General features: G+C 33.4%; 4 protein-coding genes across 4 annotated transcripts in view; 3 read left to right on the forward strand and 1 right to left on the reverse strand.

The window, feature by feature from the left end:
* The window catches only part of LOC126760985 (heat shock protein 23-like), a 450653-nt gene that overhangs the window by 372732 nt on the left and 57023 nt on the right, over window positions 1–20898 (forward strand). The window lies entirely within an intron of this gene.
* LOC126760975 (2-aminoethanethiol dioxygenase) lies at window positions 5689–6832 on the forward strand. Its single transcript, XM_050476826.1, has one exon. It carries the CDS (start codon window positions 5799–5801, stop codon window positions 6546–6548), a length of 750 nt encoding a protein of 249 aa, XP_050332783.1. The 5' UTR covers window positions 5689–5798; the 3' UTR covers window positions 6549–6832.
* On the reverse strand, window positions 6843–9339 carry LOC126760960 (SUMO-activating enzyme subunit 2). The gene is made up of 4 exons (XM_050476788.1): window positions 9023–9339; window positions 8808–8962; window positions 8459–8746; window positions 6843–8398 (listed from the first exon to the last, which is right to left on the reverse strand). The coding sequence occupies exons 1-4, from the start codon at window positions 9164–9166 to the stop codon at window positions 6886–6888; spliced, it is 2100 nt and encodes a 699-aa protein (XP_050332745.1). The 5' UTR covers window positions 9167–9339; the 3' UTR covers window positions 6843–6885.
* On the forward strand, window positions 9704–17673 carry LOC126760967 (phosphatidate cytidylyltransferase, photoreceptor-specific). Its single transcript, XM_050476812.1, has 9 exons — window positions 9704–10477; window positions 12823–12947; window positions 13229–13325; window positions 13416–13592; window positions 13732–13924; window positions 15337–15632; window positions 15710–15841; window positions 16614–16748; window positions 16822–17673. Exons 1-9 carry the CDS (start codon window positions 10370–10372, stop codon window positions 16900–16902), a joined length of 1344 nt encoding a protein of 447 aa, XP_050332769.1. The 5' UTR covers window positions 9704–10369; the 3' UTR covers window positions 16903–17673.

The following is a 20898-nucleotide window of genomic DNA, read 5'->3' on the forward strand; positions in this document are numbered from 1 at the left end:
TTGAGGCTGATTGACTTCGCCGGGGCCCGAAATATGGTTATCTGTAGTACTAGATTCCAGCATAAGAAGATTCATCCAGCTACCTGGCTGTCTCCGGATCGAAAAACTACCAACCAGATCGATCATGTTGTGATAGACGGAAGACACGTCTCCAGTGTTTTAGATGTGCGTGCGCAGCTAAGATTCACACCCGCCTGTGCAGCAAAAAACGCACGCCACCAAACACAAGGAAGGTTCGACGTCGAGAAGCTGCAATCACAACAGACAGCCGAACGATTTTCTACTCGGCTTGCACTCCTGCTCTCTGAGAGCACTCGTCAACAACTCGGTATAAGGGAACTGTGGGACGGCATTTCAAACTCCTTACGTACAGCTGCAACCGCAACCATTGGTTTCCGGAAAGTGCAAAAGAACAGCTGGTACGAGTTTACTACCACTTCTTCTTAAATAAGTAAGCGTTTTGAAAATCGTCTCCCAAACTCCAAAAACAACACTGAACTTGGTCGTTTCGCTGGAATATATTCTGAGCAGTTTCGAGTCAATAATAAGGTGTTGATCCTGCTATGCTACGTTAGGTTAGAAACCTCAGGACTACCTTTAAAAGGGTAAAAACAAAATAAAACGAAGCTAAAAGTACCAAGGAAGCCTATAATGACACCGCGTGAAGTGCTATCTCCGCTCCTATGGAAGTTATTAATGAATAAACCAGCCAAGCCCGCAATGCTTTATATATGGTACATTTAGAAGGATGCTCAACCCAAGCTCCCTATCTCATACATTAGTGCTTTACATCAATTGTAAGACCTGTTCTGCTCTGCGGTGCCATAGTGTGTTAAAAGGCATAAGAAAATCTACCTACCGGAACTAATCAAAAGGGTTCAGCGGCGCGTTGCACTGTGCATAACGGCACCTCTAAGAACAATACCAAGGCCGGCTCTCGAATTAGTGCTAAACCTGTCGCCTATAGAGCTCTTTAATGAAAATTTCGCTCAAAATCGAGGAAACAACTACTGGAACTACATATGGAACTTGCAGACATAGTTCAGTGGATTAAAGGCGGTTGGCTCAAAAATGGAAGACAGACTTGCTGAGGGGATATACTGTCCAGACTTAGGCATAAAACAGTCTTTTAAACTACGGGACCACTGCAGTATATATCAAATAGAAGTTTTTGCTATTGTGAAAGCCGCGGTAGGTAAGTCTAGAGTTAATATATACGCGGACAGCCAAGCAGCATATCTCGTTTCACACATCGGCCAAAAGTATCCCAGTAGAGATTATCGCCAAGAACAAGCGACTTCACTTAAACTGGGCACCCGACCACAAAAGCATCGAAGTCCATGGTATAGTGGACAAGATTGTGTAAAGTAATATATGGCAATTACTCAACCAGACTAAACTAACCAAACCTATATATTTGATTAATGTTCTCGGTGTCAAATTTGAAATTGTCTCAGAAAACCATCCAAAGTATTCAAGAACAACTACACTACAGATCGAGAGTCGATAAACCTTATATACATACTTGTATATGATGTCATATAAAATAAGAGTACTGCATTTAACGATCGCCTCAGAGTATCAAACCCAGAGTCTAGCTTAGCGAAATACAATGATGCATTTCATAAATTCTTCACACCAAGTAACGTCACACAATATAGTTTCACAAAAGAGTGGACAACTGGCTTGTCATCACATATATGGCGACTTGTTCATCGAACCACGCCTTGTTGTACTCATTAAGGATTTCTGCCGACATGAACTCAGCCATTGTTCTTTAATTAGGTATATTAAAGTAGGATATTTTTTTTCAAATGCCGATTTCAAAACATTTTGAAGTTTTAAGGCAACCTTGAAAGTGATCTGGAAATTATTCTTTATATTTTCCGTGTGCTGGAAGAAAGGATCGTTCATGTTTTATCCCGCCTCTGAATGGGTATCAATTTTATGTGGCCTTATCTTATCGTAAATCTAGGCGGATTATTAACTTCTGCGATCTCTGGTAGAAAAAAAGTTATCTACAAAGGTAGTTATAACTTACCTCGACTAGGAAATTGAACCGATCCCAAACACACAGCAGTGTCAGTTTACATGAGCGCCAGCATTACCTGAACTCTAACCTACACTAACGATCTATATATCGTACATAAAGTAAATAAGAAGGCTGCAGTTACCGAGCTAGCGCAAGCTTGAACTGATTGTTTATTTTATAACTCAATCATCGAAACATTAATCAAATTAATGGAAAATTCTTGTAATTATCGTTTGAAAGAAATAAATCACCACACATGCACAAACATATATAAAATCGCGCAAATTTTAATTTTACTGCTTAATTCATAATCTCGAGACATTAACCGAGACAGTTTTAGCTCATTAAACTCTTGCTGCCCACAGTTATGGAAATATGTAACTGCTGCAAATGAAGCGTGTTAAAGAACTATAACGAAGCAAATCTGTTGGAATATATACCATATGTATATGTAAATACATATATATACCTATGTGTAGGTATGTATTTATAATTAGAAATATTACCATGACAGGAACTAAGGTTAAAGTCAGTGTCAGCTCTTTGATTTATACTTCTTGTATGCGAAAACTTCCACATCTCATTGAGATGTACATATGTACATATATTGAATATTATGAATTAATGAATTTATTTGCAAATATTAAAATCAATTCTTAAAATTATGCGTGAAGAAGAAAGATATACCCAATTCCACTTGACTTTCATCACCATACTTTGGTGGTGTAGGAACGGAGGTTACGACGTCGCTTGAGTTGTAGCTGCTTAGGCGGGATGGATAACAAGAGATACATTAGTGAGACACAATTAGACATAGAAATTTGGCTTCTCCTTTTTCTTCTTATTCGATGGCATAGACACCAATTAAAAATACCGGTTCCAATATATACGAAATTATCTACGATTTCGAAGTTATGACTCTCAACAGTGACGTGGAAGCCGCGAGTATCAACTACTTGTTTGATTCTTATCCTCGTCCACTACTAGACCCATTTGCTTCGCTTCCTTATCCAGTCTGGAGAAAGCAGAACGGCGCTGATGTTGAGGTCAATGATATCGACATCATCGGCGTACGCCAGCAGCTATACACTCTTATGAAGATTATACCTGACGAATCTTTCGATGTTGCTACACGTCAGTTTACGGGAATTTATATAGAATTACATCAGGTATGCTTTCGTCCGCCCAAATTCTACAAAGAAGCTAATGCATGCTCCTTATAAGTTCTTTGCCGCCGTATTTGAATAGCTCAGCCGGCAACCCATCAGCCCCGCCGTTTTATTGTTCAATTTGATTTGACTGAAATCGTTTTGATTCTACATTCGACGGCTGTAAACCCCAACAAAGGTATCTCAGATATCGAGGTGATCCGCCCTGCTTCGATATTCCTTAACTTCGAGTAAACTTCTGATTCAAACCCAAGATAAGGGTACAAGAAACCGTTTCTTCAAACCCTTAAAGACTGGTTTGTACTACTTATGTGGCAAAAGAAATTTGGTAGCTGAAGGTAAGGTCATGAAATAACAATATCGAGGGTAAAAGTAGTGCAGGGCATTTGACCATTAGACCTCTTAATGTCTTAAATGTTGTCCAATATGTTTATCAATTGAACTACTAGAAAATAGTTATAAAAACGACTTCAAACATCAACGTACTACCAGAAGAACACATTAAAACGGGGTTTTCAATAAGAGGGCCACAAAAGTTTAGATAAAACAAAAACGCGGTTTGGGATATCAATGAAATTCTTTATTCCAGTGAAAGTACATTCGATGCCATTATGCATGGAGCTCGATTTCTTTTGCTTGGCCAACACGGGCACGTTTACAGAAATCCAGACGCTGAACCCAATTTTGGACGGTTTTCGAACATAAATCGGCCGATACTGCTGCAATTTCACCTTCGATATTCGTACAAAGTTCATCAGTCATCGCTGGCTTGTTGGCATAGACCATAGACTTGACGTAGCCCCACAGATAGTCTAGCGGTGTTAAATAGACGACCGAGGCAGCCAATTGTCTGAGTCATTACGTGAGGTAACATGTTTACCAAAATTGGTTTTCAATAAATCGATTGCGACATTTGCTGTGTGGCTTGTGGCGCCGTTCTGTTGAAACCACATATTGTTCCAGTCCCTATCATCCAATTCGGCACAAAAATATTCGATTATCATTGATCGAAAGCGATTCTCATTCACGGCCCAATGACGACGCCCGCCCGTAAATCGCACCAAACCATAATATTTTCGGGATTCAATGGTGACTCATGGAGTACGTGTGTATTGCTGCCTTACCAATAATACATATTTTGCTTATTGACGAATCCATTCAACCAGAAATGACCCTCATCGCTGAAGATGATTTTTGGATGAAAATCCGGTTCATTTTCAAGTTGTTGCTCAGCCCAATTCACGAACAGACCTTGATTCTGGTAATCAAAGTGATTAAGAATGTAAGCCAAGATCTTTTCGCAAAATTCGCCACAGCGATGTCACAGAGATGCCCAACGCTTGAGAACCACGCGTGAGAGACTGATTTGGGTCTTCCTCAATTTCAACACTACGGGCTTTTATTTGTCTAAATTGGACATTGGAAATGGAAGATATGATTAACTAGCAAATATTTTAAATTATTAAAGAGTTCATTCAAAAAAGTCCACTTTAGAGCTTGCTTCCCTGTCAATTGGCTTAATCATCAAAAAAAATCAAGTTCATAATATACAATTGTCCCCTGTACATACGTACAAGCTTCTCGTGCTTCTTTCGTTTATTTAGACATAGAAACGCACCGATTCGTTTATATTTACACTCATGATCATGTTTAAATGACATTGCTTGTTTGAGGATTAGCTAATGTCTTCGGCATTGAATTGCCGAGTCAACAACTTCAGCAAAGGTTTGAGAACATGTTTTTCGGCAATGGACAACATGGTGGACATGACAATATACATATGTATATGTATGTACACATATACACTGTTACCTACACACATACTGAACCAGCTTATTGTAAAATTATTTTAACATGAGGAAGTCAGATCCGTAAACACGGCGGCTGGCTAAAGGAATTTGGAACATACCCTGGTTTGTCACAACAGCAGAAAAGAAAAATCACGTGCTCACGGTCAGATGCTCATGGTATCGGTATTGACCTAGGTTTTAACCGGCTAAGGGCTGTCATGTCGACGATCAAACCATGCTTGGATCTGTTAGTAGCATGAAGTTTCCGAAAAGTGGTGTGTGGTAATTGCCACAGCAGATGGCTAAACTTAATCTACATAGGATTGGATCTCTGAAAGAATGAAAATGAAAGAAAACTTTAGTCTAAGGTGCATTTCTTATAACATAAAAGACTGAAAAACGTCACACACTTTCTCTTGTCCAGAGGTTCCTCTACTAGTATCCCTAGTGGCAATAAGTCATCCCCGGTTAGTGCCGTTCCACTCGAGAGACTGTATATTGTGGTCGCTTCCAACCATTCCTCTGCAGATATCAATATTATTACCTTCGATTACGTTGCACACACTAAAAAAATCGATACAATTTAATAACTCGGTATTTTTAAAAATAACGGGAGTTCTTCTAAAATTAACTTCTAGTATGCACTGTGGCATCACTACACACTCAATTCGAGTGGCAACACTGTAAGTAACCACAACATTGAACAGATGTTCATTTTTGGCATATCGGAAAAATCACGTCCATTATTTATTAGTGCGAAAACTTTTCAGTCAACTGGAGAAATTGTTCAAATAAACTGTTAAAAACATGTCTATGTTATTGTTAAATATCTTGCGACAAGCTTGCAAAACATTCGATCAATCGAATAAAGCGTCTTTCAATACGAATTTCCCTACGCTTAAGCAACTAACGGAGCTTTTAACATATTTCGACATACAGCTTGAGCCGCAGGAATTCGAAACGTTATTCAAGAAACCTGGACGAGCACCGTGCACGTATGTGCATATTTTGGAAAATGATGTTGTATCCATGAGTGTATTTGTGATGCGTGAAGGCTATACAATGCCGTTGCATGATCATCCGTGTATGCATGGACTTTTACGCGGTATTTACGGAAAGCTAAAGGTGCAAAGTTACACTAAACAACCGTTAAAACCAAATGAACCGTTGTACGACCCCAAGGCTTTGGAGGTTTGTGTTAAAGCAAATGAACCGAAATTCGTTAGTTCTAGTACAGAATGCGCTACGCTAACACCCACTGAACGCAATTATCATGAAATCACCGCCGTTGGCGGCGTGGCTGCATTCTTTGATATACTTAGTCCGCCATATGATGCAAATATTCCCATATATGGTAGTCGACGTTGTAACTTTTACCGTGTGGTTGAACCAAAGCCAATATCTAGCAATGGCGGTGACGCCGGCTTTAGTGAAAAACCATCATCATTGTGTTTACAGCGCATACCAACACCGCGTAGCTACTATTGTGATACCGCTGAAGCACCTGAAAAGGTGCTAAGTTACACTTATCTATTCACAGATGAGGAGTACAGTTAATCTTAGTTATAATATAGACACATATTTAATTATATACGATAATGCCAAATTTTAATTTAACATAGATGTGTGAGTGTGTATCTCTTAAGTAACCTTTGTAATCACTTTCGACTTAAAAAAAATATATTTTCATACCGTGCTAGATATTTTATGCTTTAATAGGATGTAGAATCTAGACTGTTTTAACAAAACTATCACATGTACAAGTGACGTTTTAATTGTTGATGTTAAGAATTGTAATAAGAATGATTATAAATAAATTTATTTGACTTAGAAATGAAAAAGACATCGATATTTCGCAATTTAATGAATATGATGAATGTTTATTGTAAATTGTTCAATCAATATTTATAACTTCATTCGATGAAACATTACTGATGTCTGTGCGCATACGCTTAATCTGCGTTGGGCCAAAATCTTCCTCATCGTCCGAATCTTTAATTTCGGTAATTTCGTCATCAATCCTTTCAGAGGGTTTGCGCTTACCACCACTTTGAAGTGGCGGGGGAGACTCCTTAACGGGACTGGTAACAGACAATTTGTCGGTGGCCGCAACAACTTTTTCCTCTGCATTACCGTCTTCATCGTCCTCAATCAAACACAAATCATCATCATCATCTTCCACAACTTCAGTTGCCCGACTTTTTTTAGATGTAGATGGACCATCTGCACTGTCATCTTCTTCAGCTGATTTTGCTGCTTGTTTGCCATTACTTTCTTTCACAGCTGGTTCACTATCCTTTTGCTTTATTTGACTGCTATCCGATGCTACTTCGAATAACGACTCATCACGTTCTGCATCAAAATGTATAACAATAACTTCAAGTTCGTAGTTTTGGAAGAAATCATCGCATTTGAGCACCACGCCATCGACTATACCCATTTCGGACATGAGCTTCTCCTCATTACACTCCGTTTCACCTTCTTCCGAAGATATTACCACAATACCCTTATTCGGCTCCATGACATCGGGATTAACCATGTTAAGAGTTTTAATGAGAACATCATCACGAAAGTCCTTAATGCGCATACGTTTAGTGTCAATACGTATATGCACGGCCGGTTCGGAAGAACAAACTATACAATTGGGATTCGGTGCTGTAAGGAACTTTTCCGGTACCAAAAGCTGCTGACGTGGATTTTGTCTCAAACGCATATATACCGACTTGCATTTATCGAGCTGACCCTGCAATACCTTGAAAGTCTGCAAGACCACAACACCGGCTGTTATTGCATTGGTTGTTGCTATAGCTGGTATAATATTCCCGGCCATGCTTTTTACTTCGAAACGTGATTTGCGCCCAATTTCGAAAATATAAGCACGTATATTTGCACAAGCGGCCACAAAGTCCATTGCTGGCTGATCATCTTTATCCCACACCAGCGACTCGCCATCATCAAGCTTTAAAAAGCTAGCACTAAGTTTCTTCAAACAATCTGCAAATACAGTGGCACATTCAGCAAGCGACCACACTTTATGGTAATGTTTCGTAGTATCCTTCAAGGTCTCAGCAGTTACTCCCTCGCCATTATCCTGTTTGAGTAGTACATTGTCCCATTTCAAAGGTGTGGGTGCCTTACGCTCTTTCCATAAATTCGCCATGGATAGCAAATAATTTATGTCGTCAAAGAAGAATTTGTTAAATAATGTGGAAGCATCGTAGCTAGAATCTTTGGCCCATTGTCGAGTATTTACACGAGCAACATTGCCCGTTTCTGTTTCTGGTATGGTTTTAGCGACTTCTTTATCCTCGCTTTCGCCCTTCTCTTCAGCATCTACTGTATTGGCTTCGGGATCGGCCATATCCGGCGATATATCTTCATCTTCTACGCTTTCGCCGAATAATTGACTAAAAATAAAAGACGCACATTAAACCGAATCGTCTTTGATTGATTTAAAATCGACTTACTTGAAAAGATGTTTGGCCCAAACTATGCAATGAATGGGTTCAGATGGTGTGTTGCGTATGGTGCAGCCGGGAAATGTCTTTTGTTTTGCCTTTGGTGTGCACTCATAACACTGTGTTAAACCTTTCTTGATCAATTCAACTTGTCCATTATAACCTGCAGTACCACTCTCAATCAGTGGCACTTCGGCATGCAAGCACATACGATTAACATGATTACGCGCAGCACGATTATCGAGGGCATTTAGCACAATGTCAAACTTTTTGAAGAAACTCACACCATAATCCGTGCTGAAATTGAACAGAAACAAATAAGTGAGAAGCCAAAATTAAAAGCGGTATTTTAACTTACGACATTATGCTGTCATGATACGCTTTAATATTCACATCTGGATTAAACTGCAAAGCGCTTTCACGTGCCACCTGTGCTTTGGATTTACCCACATGCTCACGATGGAACAAGAATTGGCGATTTAGATTGCTCAGGTCAATGGTATCTAAGTCGATCTAATGAAAAATTACAAATATTAAAGCCTACTACCAAAATTTTAATAATTAATAACTTACAATTTCGATATCAGGAAAGCCGGAAAGCACCAAATTCTTCAGTATCTCGCAACCGATCCCACCCGCGCCAACAACCAATATTTTTGATTTCTGTACATTTTCCTGCAGCGTTGACGGGAACACACCATTTAACGCAGCCGCCATTGTAATACTTATGTATTTATTGTATAGATTTAATTTGCACCAAAATATTCAATAACTTTTTATTTTTGCACACAAAATGAGGCAAACCGGTGTGATTCAATAAACCCTCTACAGAAAAAGACGCTGCAACCTGTGCTGCCAAATTCGTTTTAATGTCAGTGATGCCATATTATCATGAATAACTCTTTGTTTATTTCTGATACATAAATGAAATAAAGTTATCGATAACATTTTGTAGCATTCTCTCAAAATACATTTTTATTATACTTCAGTCAAAGTTAACTTTTTCTTAAAATATTTACCAACCATGATGATATTTTATGTATATATGAAACAAAATATATTATTAACAAATGTAAAATATGAGTTATACAATTGAAAGCACTTTTTGCTTATTTTATTTAACAGAATAGTAGATATCACTTGTATGACGTGTAACAATGATTCATATTTTTGTATTTCGGGCTTGCTATCACTAAAATAATATATTTTTATTCTACCTCCGGCAACTCTGTTAGTATTCTGTATTGATTAGAAAAATCATTTCACTGTATTTTGGAAACAATTTTTGTTGTGGCGGCGAAAAACAAGTGAAAAGCTCATTATCAAGTACAAAATTAGTTGCAATGCATTTCACTAAACTTTATAAAATAAATATTTCTGTGTATAGCTTCAAAAGCAAATAAGTAGATGCCAGGAAGCATCTCTATTTACCGTGAAGGTGCTAGTAAAGGTAGTGGTGCCAGGTGGACACAACTGGAGACGTAGATATGCCAAGTATAGATCAACCACCATACGAATAAAAAACAAACTACTGTCTGTGGCGACGGCGCAAATGAGGCAATCCATACACAAACGTCGAAAAATATGACAAAAAATTTTAATGAAAGAAAAACAGAAAAATTTTCAGTGAAAATTGGTTTCTAGTGGTGGACGGATCAAAACACGCAATACTCGTACTGACTGCTGTAAACATACCTACATACATATTTTATTGCTCCAGCACTGTATTGTTGCAAATATATATCATCAAATTGCTGGAAATTAATAATATACACATATATAATATACAATATAAATCAGCGACGACGGCATTGAAACATTTAAAATCAGCAGTGCTCTGAAAAATTAATTGTGAAAATCACTCAAAGTAAATACATAAATTAATTGTGTTGACTAGTTCATTGACGTAGAGGCATAACTATGGCTGAGGTCCGACGTCGAAAAGGCGAGAACGATGCCAGCGACGATGCTGGAGAGAAAGCAGGAGAAGGCGACAAACGTAACTCAGCGGCGGACTCATCTGATCATGTAAGTAATAGGATAGGCTATGATTACATTTTCAATTCACAGATGGTGCCCAAGTGCAGGGAGGTATAGGCAAAAACAGTAAATTGAGTATTATAAGCTCTTGCTACAGACTTATTTTTGGACGTAAAGGCATGTTTCTAGATTAAATTTGCCTTGAATAAATCAAAGTTATCAAAATTCGGATTTACAGGTGTTCCATTAATCAGATTACGTGTAAACTTATCTCGAGATTTAAAATACGCCAATCACTGCCTTTAAATGCCCCTTAAGATAACACAAAATGTATGTAGTTGAGTAATACATACAACACTTGTATGCACAACATTTAACTTATTAATTAATTTATGCTAGGTGTACTTATCTCTTAATAATTAGGAGCATTATAATTAAAGAAAAAATGTGACCAACTTAAAACTTTTCGACATTGTCACCAAAATTTGTTACTTTCATGAATGTTATTTGAATAATAAATATAGGTGTACAGTAGCAAAACTCTTGCTAAATGGTCAAAAGTCCACAAAAGAGGTGAAAGGTCTTAAGTTTAAGTAACAAAAAAAATAAGGAATCAGCCGACACATGTTAGAAGATGCACATTAGTACATATGTACATACCCACTTGTGTATGGGGAAATAGAAAAAACGATATTTGCTGTAAGTAAATAGAGCGATGTCAATATATTTTACAATATTGGCTGCAAGTGCATATATATGTATGTATATATAGTATATGCTATATCTACGAGTACATAATGCAAAGGGAATCCAATTAGTGTACTGTACATACACGTGCCATTACTTACAAACATATATATTGTGCATATATGTACATATATACTCATGCATATGATTTCTTGCACACTTGTTTGTAGATGTATATACATATATATGTATGATTTGATTGCGCCAACATTCCGATTAGCAATGCGCAAATATCTGCACTGTATTGCAATATTTTTCAAAGCTTGACATTTTTTACGGTAGCAAACGCTCAAATAGAAACAAAGGACTTGCAGTACCACAATGGTTTTAAAAATTAACATTAGCGCATACGACAGTATATCTGTCTAAGTTAGGGTGCCGCAGAATAAGCAATAATAAATAAATGTATTGTATATGTATGAATGTGAGATTAATTATTTCATTCATTAGGGTCAGCTCCCACGCAAATAACATCAAGTAAATAAGTTGTTGTTTTTTTTGGCGTTTACACTAACAACTTTCCAGCCAACAGCAAAAGCAGCCAATCAATTTCTATGGTATCCTATTTGGATGCAAATTTTCACTTTCATGTGGTGTCATGTTGCGGTATTAGGATTCTAAATCGTTTTGTCAACTTGTCGCTGCATGGGTTTTATAGACTTTTATACATACATACATATATACATTTGCAAGCTTATGGGCGTTTTTAAATAAATTACAACCTGGAAATATCCCGTTGCCAACAAAATTGCATTACTCAAGTCAACATAAAAACATTTCGCGCCACATTCCATTCGTCTACGGGCCTGTTGCGGCTTAAAGTCTCTGTAGTATATACATATGTATATATAGCGCCTGTTAATTAGTTCTTCCATCTTCTCACTGATAACTCTGTTAGTGGCAATCATTTTCCACCGGCGGCGGCAATTTATTTATACAACTTATGTGCATATTCTACATACATACAAACATACATATGTATATCATTGTGGACAAATCGGGAATGCAAATTTTCGCTTTAAAATTTAAACCGCAGTTATCACGTTTACCTCAACGACTTTAATGGCATATGACTATTAATGTAATATAATTCTATGACAAACCATTGATACTGAGTCATGAAATGGACCCTTCAGAATTTAGATTATTTTATTACTTTTATACAGGGTGTTTAATTTTGCCAAGAAGTTTTGTATTTAGGCGAACTAGTCCCTCAGTTTTTGAAGTATCGCTCTGAAATTTTGCACAGGCCATTTTCTATCCAATAAGCTGCTCATTTGTCGGAATCACCGATATCGGAACCTTGTAGCACGTAGCTGTCATATAAACTGATTTATCAAAATCATATACTTGTATGGAAAACTTTTTTATTTGACAAGATATCTTCACCAAATTTGGCATGGATTATTATTCAAGGCAACGATGCAATCTCCGAACATATTTTTCTAATCGGACCACTATAGCATATAGTTGCCATACAAACTATTGGATGAAAATCAATTAAAAATGTTTTTATACTTTTTTATGTTATAAGAAATGCACCTTTGTAGGGTATTAAAATTTGTTTTTATTCAAAAATTAAAGAATTTGCATTTACTGTGAGATAAATAGATTAACATAAGCATGTAATTTTGCATTTACTCCAGGTCGATTCAGAGGAGGAAAAATTGCCGGAGGATAAATTCGTTGATGAGTTATCGAAAACGCTTCCACAAGGCACTGATAAGACACCGGAAATTTTAGATTCAGCCTTAAAAGATCTACCGGATAGGTAATTATATGCATCGGAAACGCAACAAACAAAAAATAACAACAGCTGGCACATATCAGCATGCTTTGCATGCAGTGAATATTAGAAAAAAGTTAAATAGATTTCTCATGCAATCGCTTGAACGCACGCTATTACACACGTTAAAAAAACAGCCACAGCTATGTACATATGTTTGCTTTTGTTTGTTTTCGCACATATTATTGGTATTTTAATAGCTAGCGGTCTATTTATGTACAATACAACAACATTTTCTACAAACAACTTTTTTTTCGCCACTTCAGATGGAAGAATTATGTGATTCGTGGCATCTTCACTTGGATTATGATATGCGGTTTTGCACTAATCATATACGGCGGCCCACTGGCGCTTATGATAACGGTAATTAATTGCGCAAATATTTATATTATGAAATTATTAATGTTATATTTTTTTATAAAAATTTGCTTTCTATTTTAAATTTTTATTTAGACTTTGCTGGTACAAGTCAAGTGTTTCCAAGAAATCATTTCCATCGGTTATCAAGTCTATCGCATACATGGCCTACCCTGGTTCCGTAGTTTGTCCTGGTATTTCCTGCTGACATCGAATTACTTCTTCTACGGCGAAAATTTAGTGGACTATTTTGGCGTAGTTATTAACCGTGTGGTAAGCGCTGACGTTTGTCATTAAAAAAAAGGAAAAACAAATTTTAAACTAAAAATATTTTCTATTTTTATATTTGCGATAACACATTTGTGCAACTACAACTACAACTATGACACATAATAACAATCACGTGATGCAGGAATATTTGAAATTCTTGGTGACCTATCATCGTTTCCTATCGTTTGCATTGTATTGCATTGGTTTCGTCTGGTTTGTGTTGTCGCTGGTGAAAAAGTATTATATGAAGCAGTTCAGCCTGTTCGCTTGGACACACGTCTCGCTGTTGATTGTGGTCACACAGAGTTATTTGATCATACAGAATATTTTCGAAGGTTTGTGTGCATGTTTACTTTGATAAGAGTGTTTGCAATTTTTATTAGCATATTTATTATCATTATTATACCCTGAAGAGGGTAAATTTTAAGTTTGCCACGAAGTTTGAAATACCCAGCAGGAAATTTCGAAAGCCTTATAAAGTTTACATTATGTAAATGATCGGCTTTAATCCCTTAAGTGCTGTCTACGACAGAAAAAAAGAAGATATAAATGATCAACGTGACGAGCTGAATCTATTTAGCCATGTGTATACGCGAACTTATCGCTCAGTTTTGAGATATCGATCTGAAATTTTGCTCACATCTTTTTCTTCCTAAGAAGTTACTCATTTGTAAGAATCGTCGATTTCGGGTTACTTTAGCATATAGCTGACATACAAACTGACCCATTCAAACCAAGTTGTTGTATGGGAAACTTTTTTATTTTGTAAGATATCTTCACGAAAATCGACATAGATTATTATCTGAGTCAGCGCTATGATCTTCGAATATATTGTTCAAATTGGACTACTATAGCATATAGTTGCCATTAAACCTGTTTATTTAAAATCTAATTAAAGATCCTTTTAAACCCTTTTATGTTATGATAAATGCCACTGTAAAAGGTATAATTATTTCAGTGCAGCCAAAGTTAAGTTAACTTTTTTCCTGTTTTTTTTTTCTTTCTTGTTATTGAATTGTATTTTATGCATATAGATAACATTTAATGATACAATTAGCGAAACATTGCGGTTAATAACTGTTTATATTAATAAGTCTTGCATGGCAGTGCTTTTCCGCTTTACTTGTAATTATTAGCTTAATTTGAATACTAAATTCGTTGCTTTTTTATCCGAAACTCTTTAAAATGTTTCATATAATTTTTGTAATCAAGAAAGTAAATATTTTTTGTATTGATATATTTTTATTTCCTGATATTTTTAGCAAATCGATTAAATTAGGCAGCCATATTCTTAAAAATTACACAAATGCCGTTATTTTATTGGCACTTTTACTGAAAAGTAAATTTTTGATTTTTTTTTTATCAAAACCCGGTAGAAATTTTTTAAAAACAGCTGATTTTAAGACAAAGACATTGAAAATTTGTATAATTGCTATTGTTGCTGTAACAGCATGAAAAGTCTATCAAGAGATAATTGCCTCAAAAGCTAGAAATGAACCCTAATTTTTATCCTGCAAAGAGCTGTCAGTGTCGCAGCAATAGCCAAAATTATTTAAAGAATGCTTTCGTATGCTACAACTACAACAACAACTGTGTAGGAATTGCCGCTTCTTAAATTTTACATTATTTTTAAATAATTCACTTTTTCCGTTTTAGATTTTGGTAACAATTTATTCACTTTCTCGCCTGCATTTCTCACATTCTTCCAATTATTATAATTTTCCAAAATTTTACTTTCCCTTTTCAGGTCTCATTTGGTTCATTGTGCCCGTATCGATGATTGTATGCAACGATGTAATGGCCTACATGTTTGGCTTCTTCTTCGGTCGTACTCCACTAATTAAATTAAGTCCGAAGAAGACATGGGAAGGATTTATTGGTGGTGGCTTTGCGACAGTTATCTTTGGCATTATCTTCTCCTACATTCTCTGCAATTATCAATATTTTGTATGCCCAATACTGTATTCAGAGGAATTGGGCCGCATGACAATGGCTTGTGAGCCAAGTTATTTGTTTACGAAGCAAGATTACAGCCTAAGTGTGGTGAGTTAGCCGTCTTGGGCCACAACAATACTCAATACTTACAACTATAAATACTTTACTTTACGCTCTAATTGCAGTTTGGCATCGGCAAGTCGCTTAGTATGTATCCATTTGTATGGCATTCGGTTGCATTGAGTTTGTTCAGCTCAATTATCGGACCGTTTGGCGGTTTCTTCGCTTCCGGCTTTAAGCGTGCATTTAAAATAAAGGTAATTACATGGAAATGACCTACTTTTTTAGCTTGAGTTTACCATTACCACTCAGAAGAAAACTTATACTATAAAGTATATACAGTGAAAGCTCTATTAAGCGGACAACTCCATTAACCGTGCACGTTGGCCGGATTTATTAAGCGGACAACTCTATTTACCGGACAGAAATACTGGTCCCTCTACTGTCTGCTTGTGGGAGATTTAATACTTGTATAATCTTTTGAGTTTTTGAGATATAGATCTGAAATTTTGCACACGTCCTTTTTTACCCAAAAAGCTGTTCATTTGTCGAAGTCGCCGTTATCGGCCCATTATAGCATGTAGCTATCATACAAACTAACCGATCAAAATAAAGTCCTTGTATAGAAAACTTTTTTATTTGACCAGATATCTTCACAAAATTTTGCAAAGATTATTGTCTAAGACAACGCAACGCTCTTCGAAGGAATTGTTCAGATTAGATCATTATATATTATAGCTGTCATACAAACTAATCGATCAAAATCATGTTTTTATATGGAAAAATTTTTTATTGACGAGATATCTTCACGAAATTTGGCATAAATTAATGCCCAAGACATCGTTACAATCTACGAAGAAATTTTTCAGATCAGACCACTATAGCATATAAACGTACTTATCAAAATCAAAATAGTATTAATTTTATGCTATAAGAAATGCACCTGTGATTCTTCACATCTTCGTTGCAGCCGAAGTCAACGTTTTTTCTTGTTTTTTATTGTTATTAATTTTTGCTTTCATTCCACAGGACTTTGGTGATATGATACCCGGTCATGGCGGTATTATGGATCGTTTCGATTGCCAATTCTTAATGGCCACATTTGTGAATGTTTACATTTCCAGTTTTATAAGAACGCCAGCACCATCCAAGATATTGACACAGGTGAGTTACATGTTTCTTTTTAAATTTTTTTGAATAATAAAATTTATGAAAATTCTTAAATTCTCTCTGTCAGATTTATAACTTGAAACCGGAGCAGCAATTACAAATTTTCCAATCACTCAAAGAAAGTCTTGGCGACTTGATAACCAACTAGAGATTTTGCAAAAACTATTAAATTTAAGCGTATACTATACTGACAAAACAAAAACAACAAAAAACACATATACGAATACTACATATTTGTTAAAGAATGATATCAATAATTTAGCTATTTGTTTATTTGTATTATAAATATTGAATGCGTTGTTCATATATAAGTTCGTTTAACTTAAAAAAGCATAAAAGCGTGTAAACAAAACAGCGGTCTTCACTGTTAATGCAAACTTCATGCATATGAAGATGAAAGAAAATAAACGCCCGCCAGGCGGCCAATGTAGTGGGTGATTTTGTGCAGCGCTGTTTGGAAAATTATTTTAAAATAATTTTATAGCGCAGCACTGTTTGAAGACAAAGATTTATAAATATAATTTTTTAAAATTTCTTTTATAAATACAATTTTTAATTTTTTTTTTTCCTTAAATTTTAGCTTTTGAAAAATTGTTGCTTAACACCGCGACAAACTAAAGCTTCCTTTAGACTAATAATAATTAAGTTCAAAATAAAATTAGACCTAAGTGTGTGTGCTTCACGACGTATTTCCAAACATTACGGTAAATTGGCGTTTTCTCTAAAAACAAAAACAACAAACGGCACATTCAATAATAGTTGTCGTTTAAGTAGATTTGTAGCATTTTAGTCATTTACAGTTATTATGATTATAGTTATTTTTTTTACATGCTTTTCTTCGCCGTTTGTTGTTTGCTGCTAGATAAAAAGATAATAACTCATTTGTAGGTTATAAAGAAATATAGCTGAAAAGGAAGAATTGAGTTTACAATTGTTTAAAAAAAAAGTGAAAAGTGAAGAAATATTCGTTTTAAACAACTTGTGGTTACTAATGGTATTAGCATTTAATTATTATATTGTTTTAATGTTAATTTGTTCTTCATTAATTCTATTTAATTTTCATCATTTTCAATCAAATTATTTTTTAATTTGAACTTTTTTTAAAATTAATTTCGTTTTATTTTATTTTTTTTTTTTAATTTTTTAATTAACAATTTTATTAACTTTAATTTTTATCTTTTTATTTTTTTTTAATTTTTTTTTATTATTTTAATTTTTTAGTTAAATTCGTTTTAATTATTTTTTAATTTACAATTTTATTAAATTTAATTCTTTTTTAATTTAAACATTTTTTCTTTTAAATTTTATAAAATTTTTAATTTAATTTTTATCTTTTTATTTTAATTTAATTTTTTAATTTTAATTTTTTTAATTAAATTCGTTTTAATTATTTTTTAATTCATATTTTTGTTAATTTATGCGATTTTATTAAATTTTATTATTTTTAATCTTAAGTTTTTTTCTTTTAAAGTTTATTCATCGTATTTTTTTATTCAATTTTTTTTTTAATAAAATTTTTTTGTCACTTTAATTATTTTTTTAATTTTAGATCTTTTCATTTTTTCTTCTAATTTTAATTTTTTTTATTTTATTATTATTTTTTAATTATACTTTAAATTAATTAAAATTTTTTTTCGTAAATTATATTCTTTTTTCACTTTGATTTTCTTTTTTTTTTCTAATTTTAATTTTTTTAATATTAATTTAAGCTCTTGTATTGATCTTCTCAAATTAGTTTAGTAAAACTGAACAAAACTCCTTTATGTGGTGAAAAACATAACAAACAATCGACAAAATATGCGTGTTTTAATTTTTAAGCTTAACAGTGAGATTTTTAAAACATATAGAGCATAAACACAAAAACTAGCTAATTCGCTTGTTAAAATCTATTAATTGAGGCATATGTGAGTGTCATATCCTCTTGTTTGGTATACTAGGGTGTGTCCAAAATTGTACCGTTAGCGAAAATAGTTCTAAAAAAGTGATGCGCATGGAATAAAGACTAGAATCTTTATATATTACTGAAAATCCACCAAAGCGCTTGCTGGCTAAATGAAGCAACTGCGAGTGTTGGATTTCGGTAATATTGTGGTTTGTTAAAGACCAAACTCCGAAAAGGGTCCGCAAAATAAAATTCAAGCTGTGGATTGGTATTTCGCCTAAGTTTAACTACTAGTTGTTTATGCTTAAAAAAAATTAAAAATAAATGAAAAATAAAGTTTAGGTTCATTTTACATCTCACACTAAAATATATAAATATGTATGCACACATACTTACATATATACATTTCCGCTGATTGTTATGTTTCAATTTAATAAAGAAGCTAGTGCAATACTTAGACTAAATCGTATACATACATACATACTTATGGTACAACCCACCACTGGGGATGTACAAGAACAAACGCGATGTTGGAGAGGAAGAAAATTTAAGAAAAAATTAGTTTTAGTTTTTTTAACTTTAATATTTTTCATATAAAACAGAATTACAGCCGTTTTTTAGTCAATATTATATTAAATCAGTTGTTAATATATACTAATTACATACATATGTACATATATGTATAAAAAAACATACATATAAACACACATATAAAAAACAAAAACAATTCAATTGAAATATAATTCTGCATAGAACATTTAACTTATGTCTGCATGTCATTGATGTTAATTGATAACAAAAACAAACAGTAAGTAACAAATGCTAAGGCACTTTAGGCAATTTCGAAAAAGTATATTTTAGGAAAAATATTGTGAAGTGAACGAGTCAGACTTTAAGCATGAAATTGTGTTGAATAATTGAAAGTCGGGACAAAAATATTGATTATGCTAAGTAATGTAGTTGTAAAGTAATGCAACTCATGTGCAGGGCTGCAAATAATGCAATAAAAAATAATTAAATCAACATTAAAACAAAAAACATTTTGTTTTTATTTTGTTATCCCTAAAGTCTTATTTAAAAATCAATTTTATTTTTTTTTAATTTTCACTAATTATTATTTCACTAATTATTAATTAAGAATTTAAATTTGATTAATTTCAGCGTTTCAGTTAGCGTTAATTTTTCCTATTTTATGCATTTTCATTCCCGCTTTTAATTTGAAAAAAAAAATTATTTGGCACTCCAAATTTAAAATTAAATATGTATATTCTCAATTTTTAATCCAAAACATCTGGGTTTTCAATTTTTAACACTTATTACTAAAACTAGTTTTCAATTCCTAATTCCGATTTTCAGAATTAAATCCAAGATGTTGGCATTACAGAATAAATTTTCATTAATTATTAAAATTTAAATTTTTCTAAATATTAATTGAAAATTTAAATTTTATTAATTTTCACTAATTATTAATTAAGAATTTAAATTTTATTTATTTTAATAAAAATATTAAATTTACATTTTTAATCCCAAAATCGACTTAAAAATTTTAATTATTCTTATTAATGAATTCAATAATTTAATTTTAATTTTATAAATTTTCATTAATTATTAATTTAAAACTTAATTTTTAATCCCAAAATCGATTTAAAATTAAAAATTTTAATCATTCCAATTAAATAATTAAACAATTTAATTTTAAAAATGTTCATCAATCATGAAGTTTAAAAATTTCAGTAATTTTTAATGTATAAAAAATTTAATTTTCAAATTATTAATTAAAAAAAAAAATTATTTAATTTTCAAATTATTAATTTAAAAAAAAAAATTATTTAATTTTTATTCCCAAAAACGAATTAAAAATTTAAAGTTTATATTCATTCAATTTTTAATCAAAAAATCTAAGATTTAATTCACAAATTCGGATTAAAATCTTAATTTTAATCAATTAAATTTTTAATTAATACTTAATGATATTTTAATGTTTAATTCCAACACCTTGAATTTAATACCTAAAATTGGAATCAAAAATTTAAAACGTAAGTTTTTAAACCCAAATTTGAAATGAAAAACCGAAAATCTAATTTTTAACCAATTTTTTTTTTTATTCAAAAACTCGCATCCCTGCTCTCGGTTATTGCATTACTTAAATAGTTGAACAGCATTGCTTTGTTGTTGTTGTGAATATTTAGGAAAACTGTGGAAAGCAATATAATTTGTAGCAAAAACTGCATTCTTATTGAATTTACAACAAAAGCCAAATTT

Source organism: Bactrocera neohumeralis, chromosome 6 (genome assembly GCF_024586455.1).
Source record: "Bactrocera neohumeralis isolate Rockhampton chromosome 6, APGP_CSIRO_Bneo_wtdbg2-racon-allhic-juicebox.fasta_v2, whole genome shotgun sequence".
Lineage (NCBI taxonomy): Eukaryota > Metazoa > Arthropoda > Insecta > Diptera > Tephritidae > Bactrocera > Bactrocera neohumeralis.

Excerpts from the sequence above, each read along its gene's own strand:
- LOC126760975 (XM_050476826.1), top strand. The coding sequence starts at position 5,799 with ATGTCTATGTTATTGTTAAATATCTTGCGACAAGCTTGCAAAACATTC.
- LOC126760960 (XM_050476788.1), bottom strand. The coding sequence starts at position 9,166 with ATGGCGGCTGCGTTAAATGGTGTGTTCCCGTCAACGCTGCAGGAAAAT. Across the intron at positions 8,747-8,807 it reads TATCATGACAGCATAATGTC|CACGGATTATGGTGTGAGTT; the intron begins GTAAGTTAAAAT and ends GTTCAATTTCAG. Across the intron at positions 8,399-8,458 it reads TGGGCCAAACATCTTTTCAA|TCAATTATTCGGCGAAAGCG; the intron begins GTAAGTCGATTT and ends TTTTATTTTTAG.
- LOC126760967 (XM_050476812.1), top strand. The coding sequence starts at position 10,370 with ATGGCTGAGGTCCGACGTCGAAAAGGCGAGAACGATGCCAGCGACGAT. Across the intron at positions 12,948-13,228 it reads TTAAAAGATCTACCGGATAG|ATGGAAGAATTATGTGATTC; the intron begins GTAATTATATGC and ends TCGCCACTTCAG. Across the intron at positions 13,925-15,336 it reads CATACAGAATATTTTCGAAG|GTCTCATTTGGTTCATTGTG; the intron begins GTTTGTGTGCAT and ends TTCCCTTTTCAG.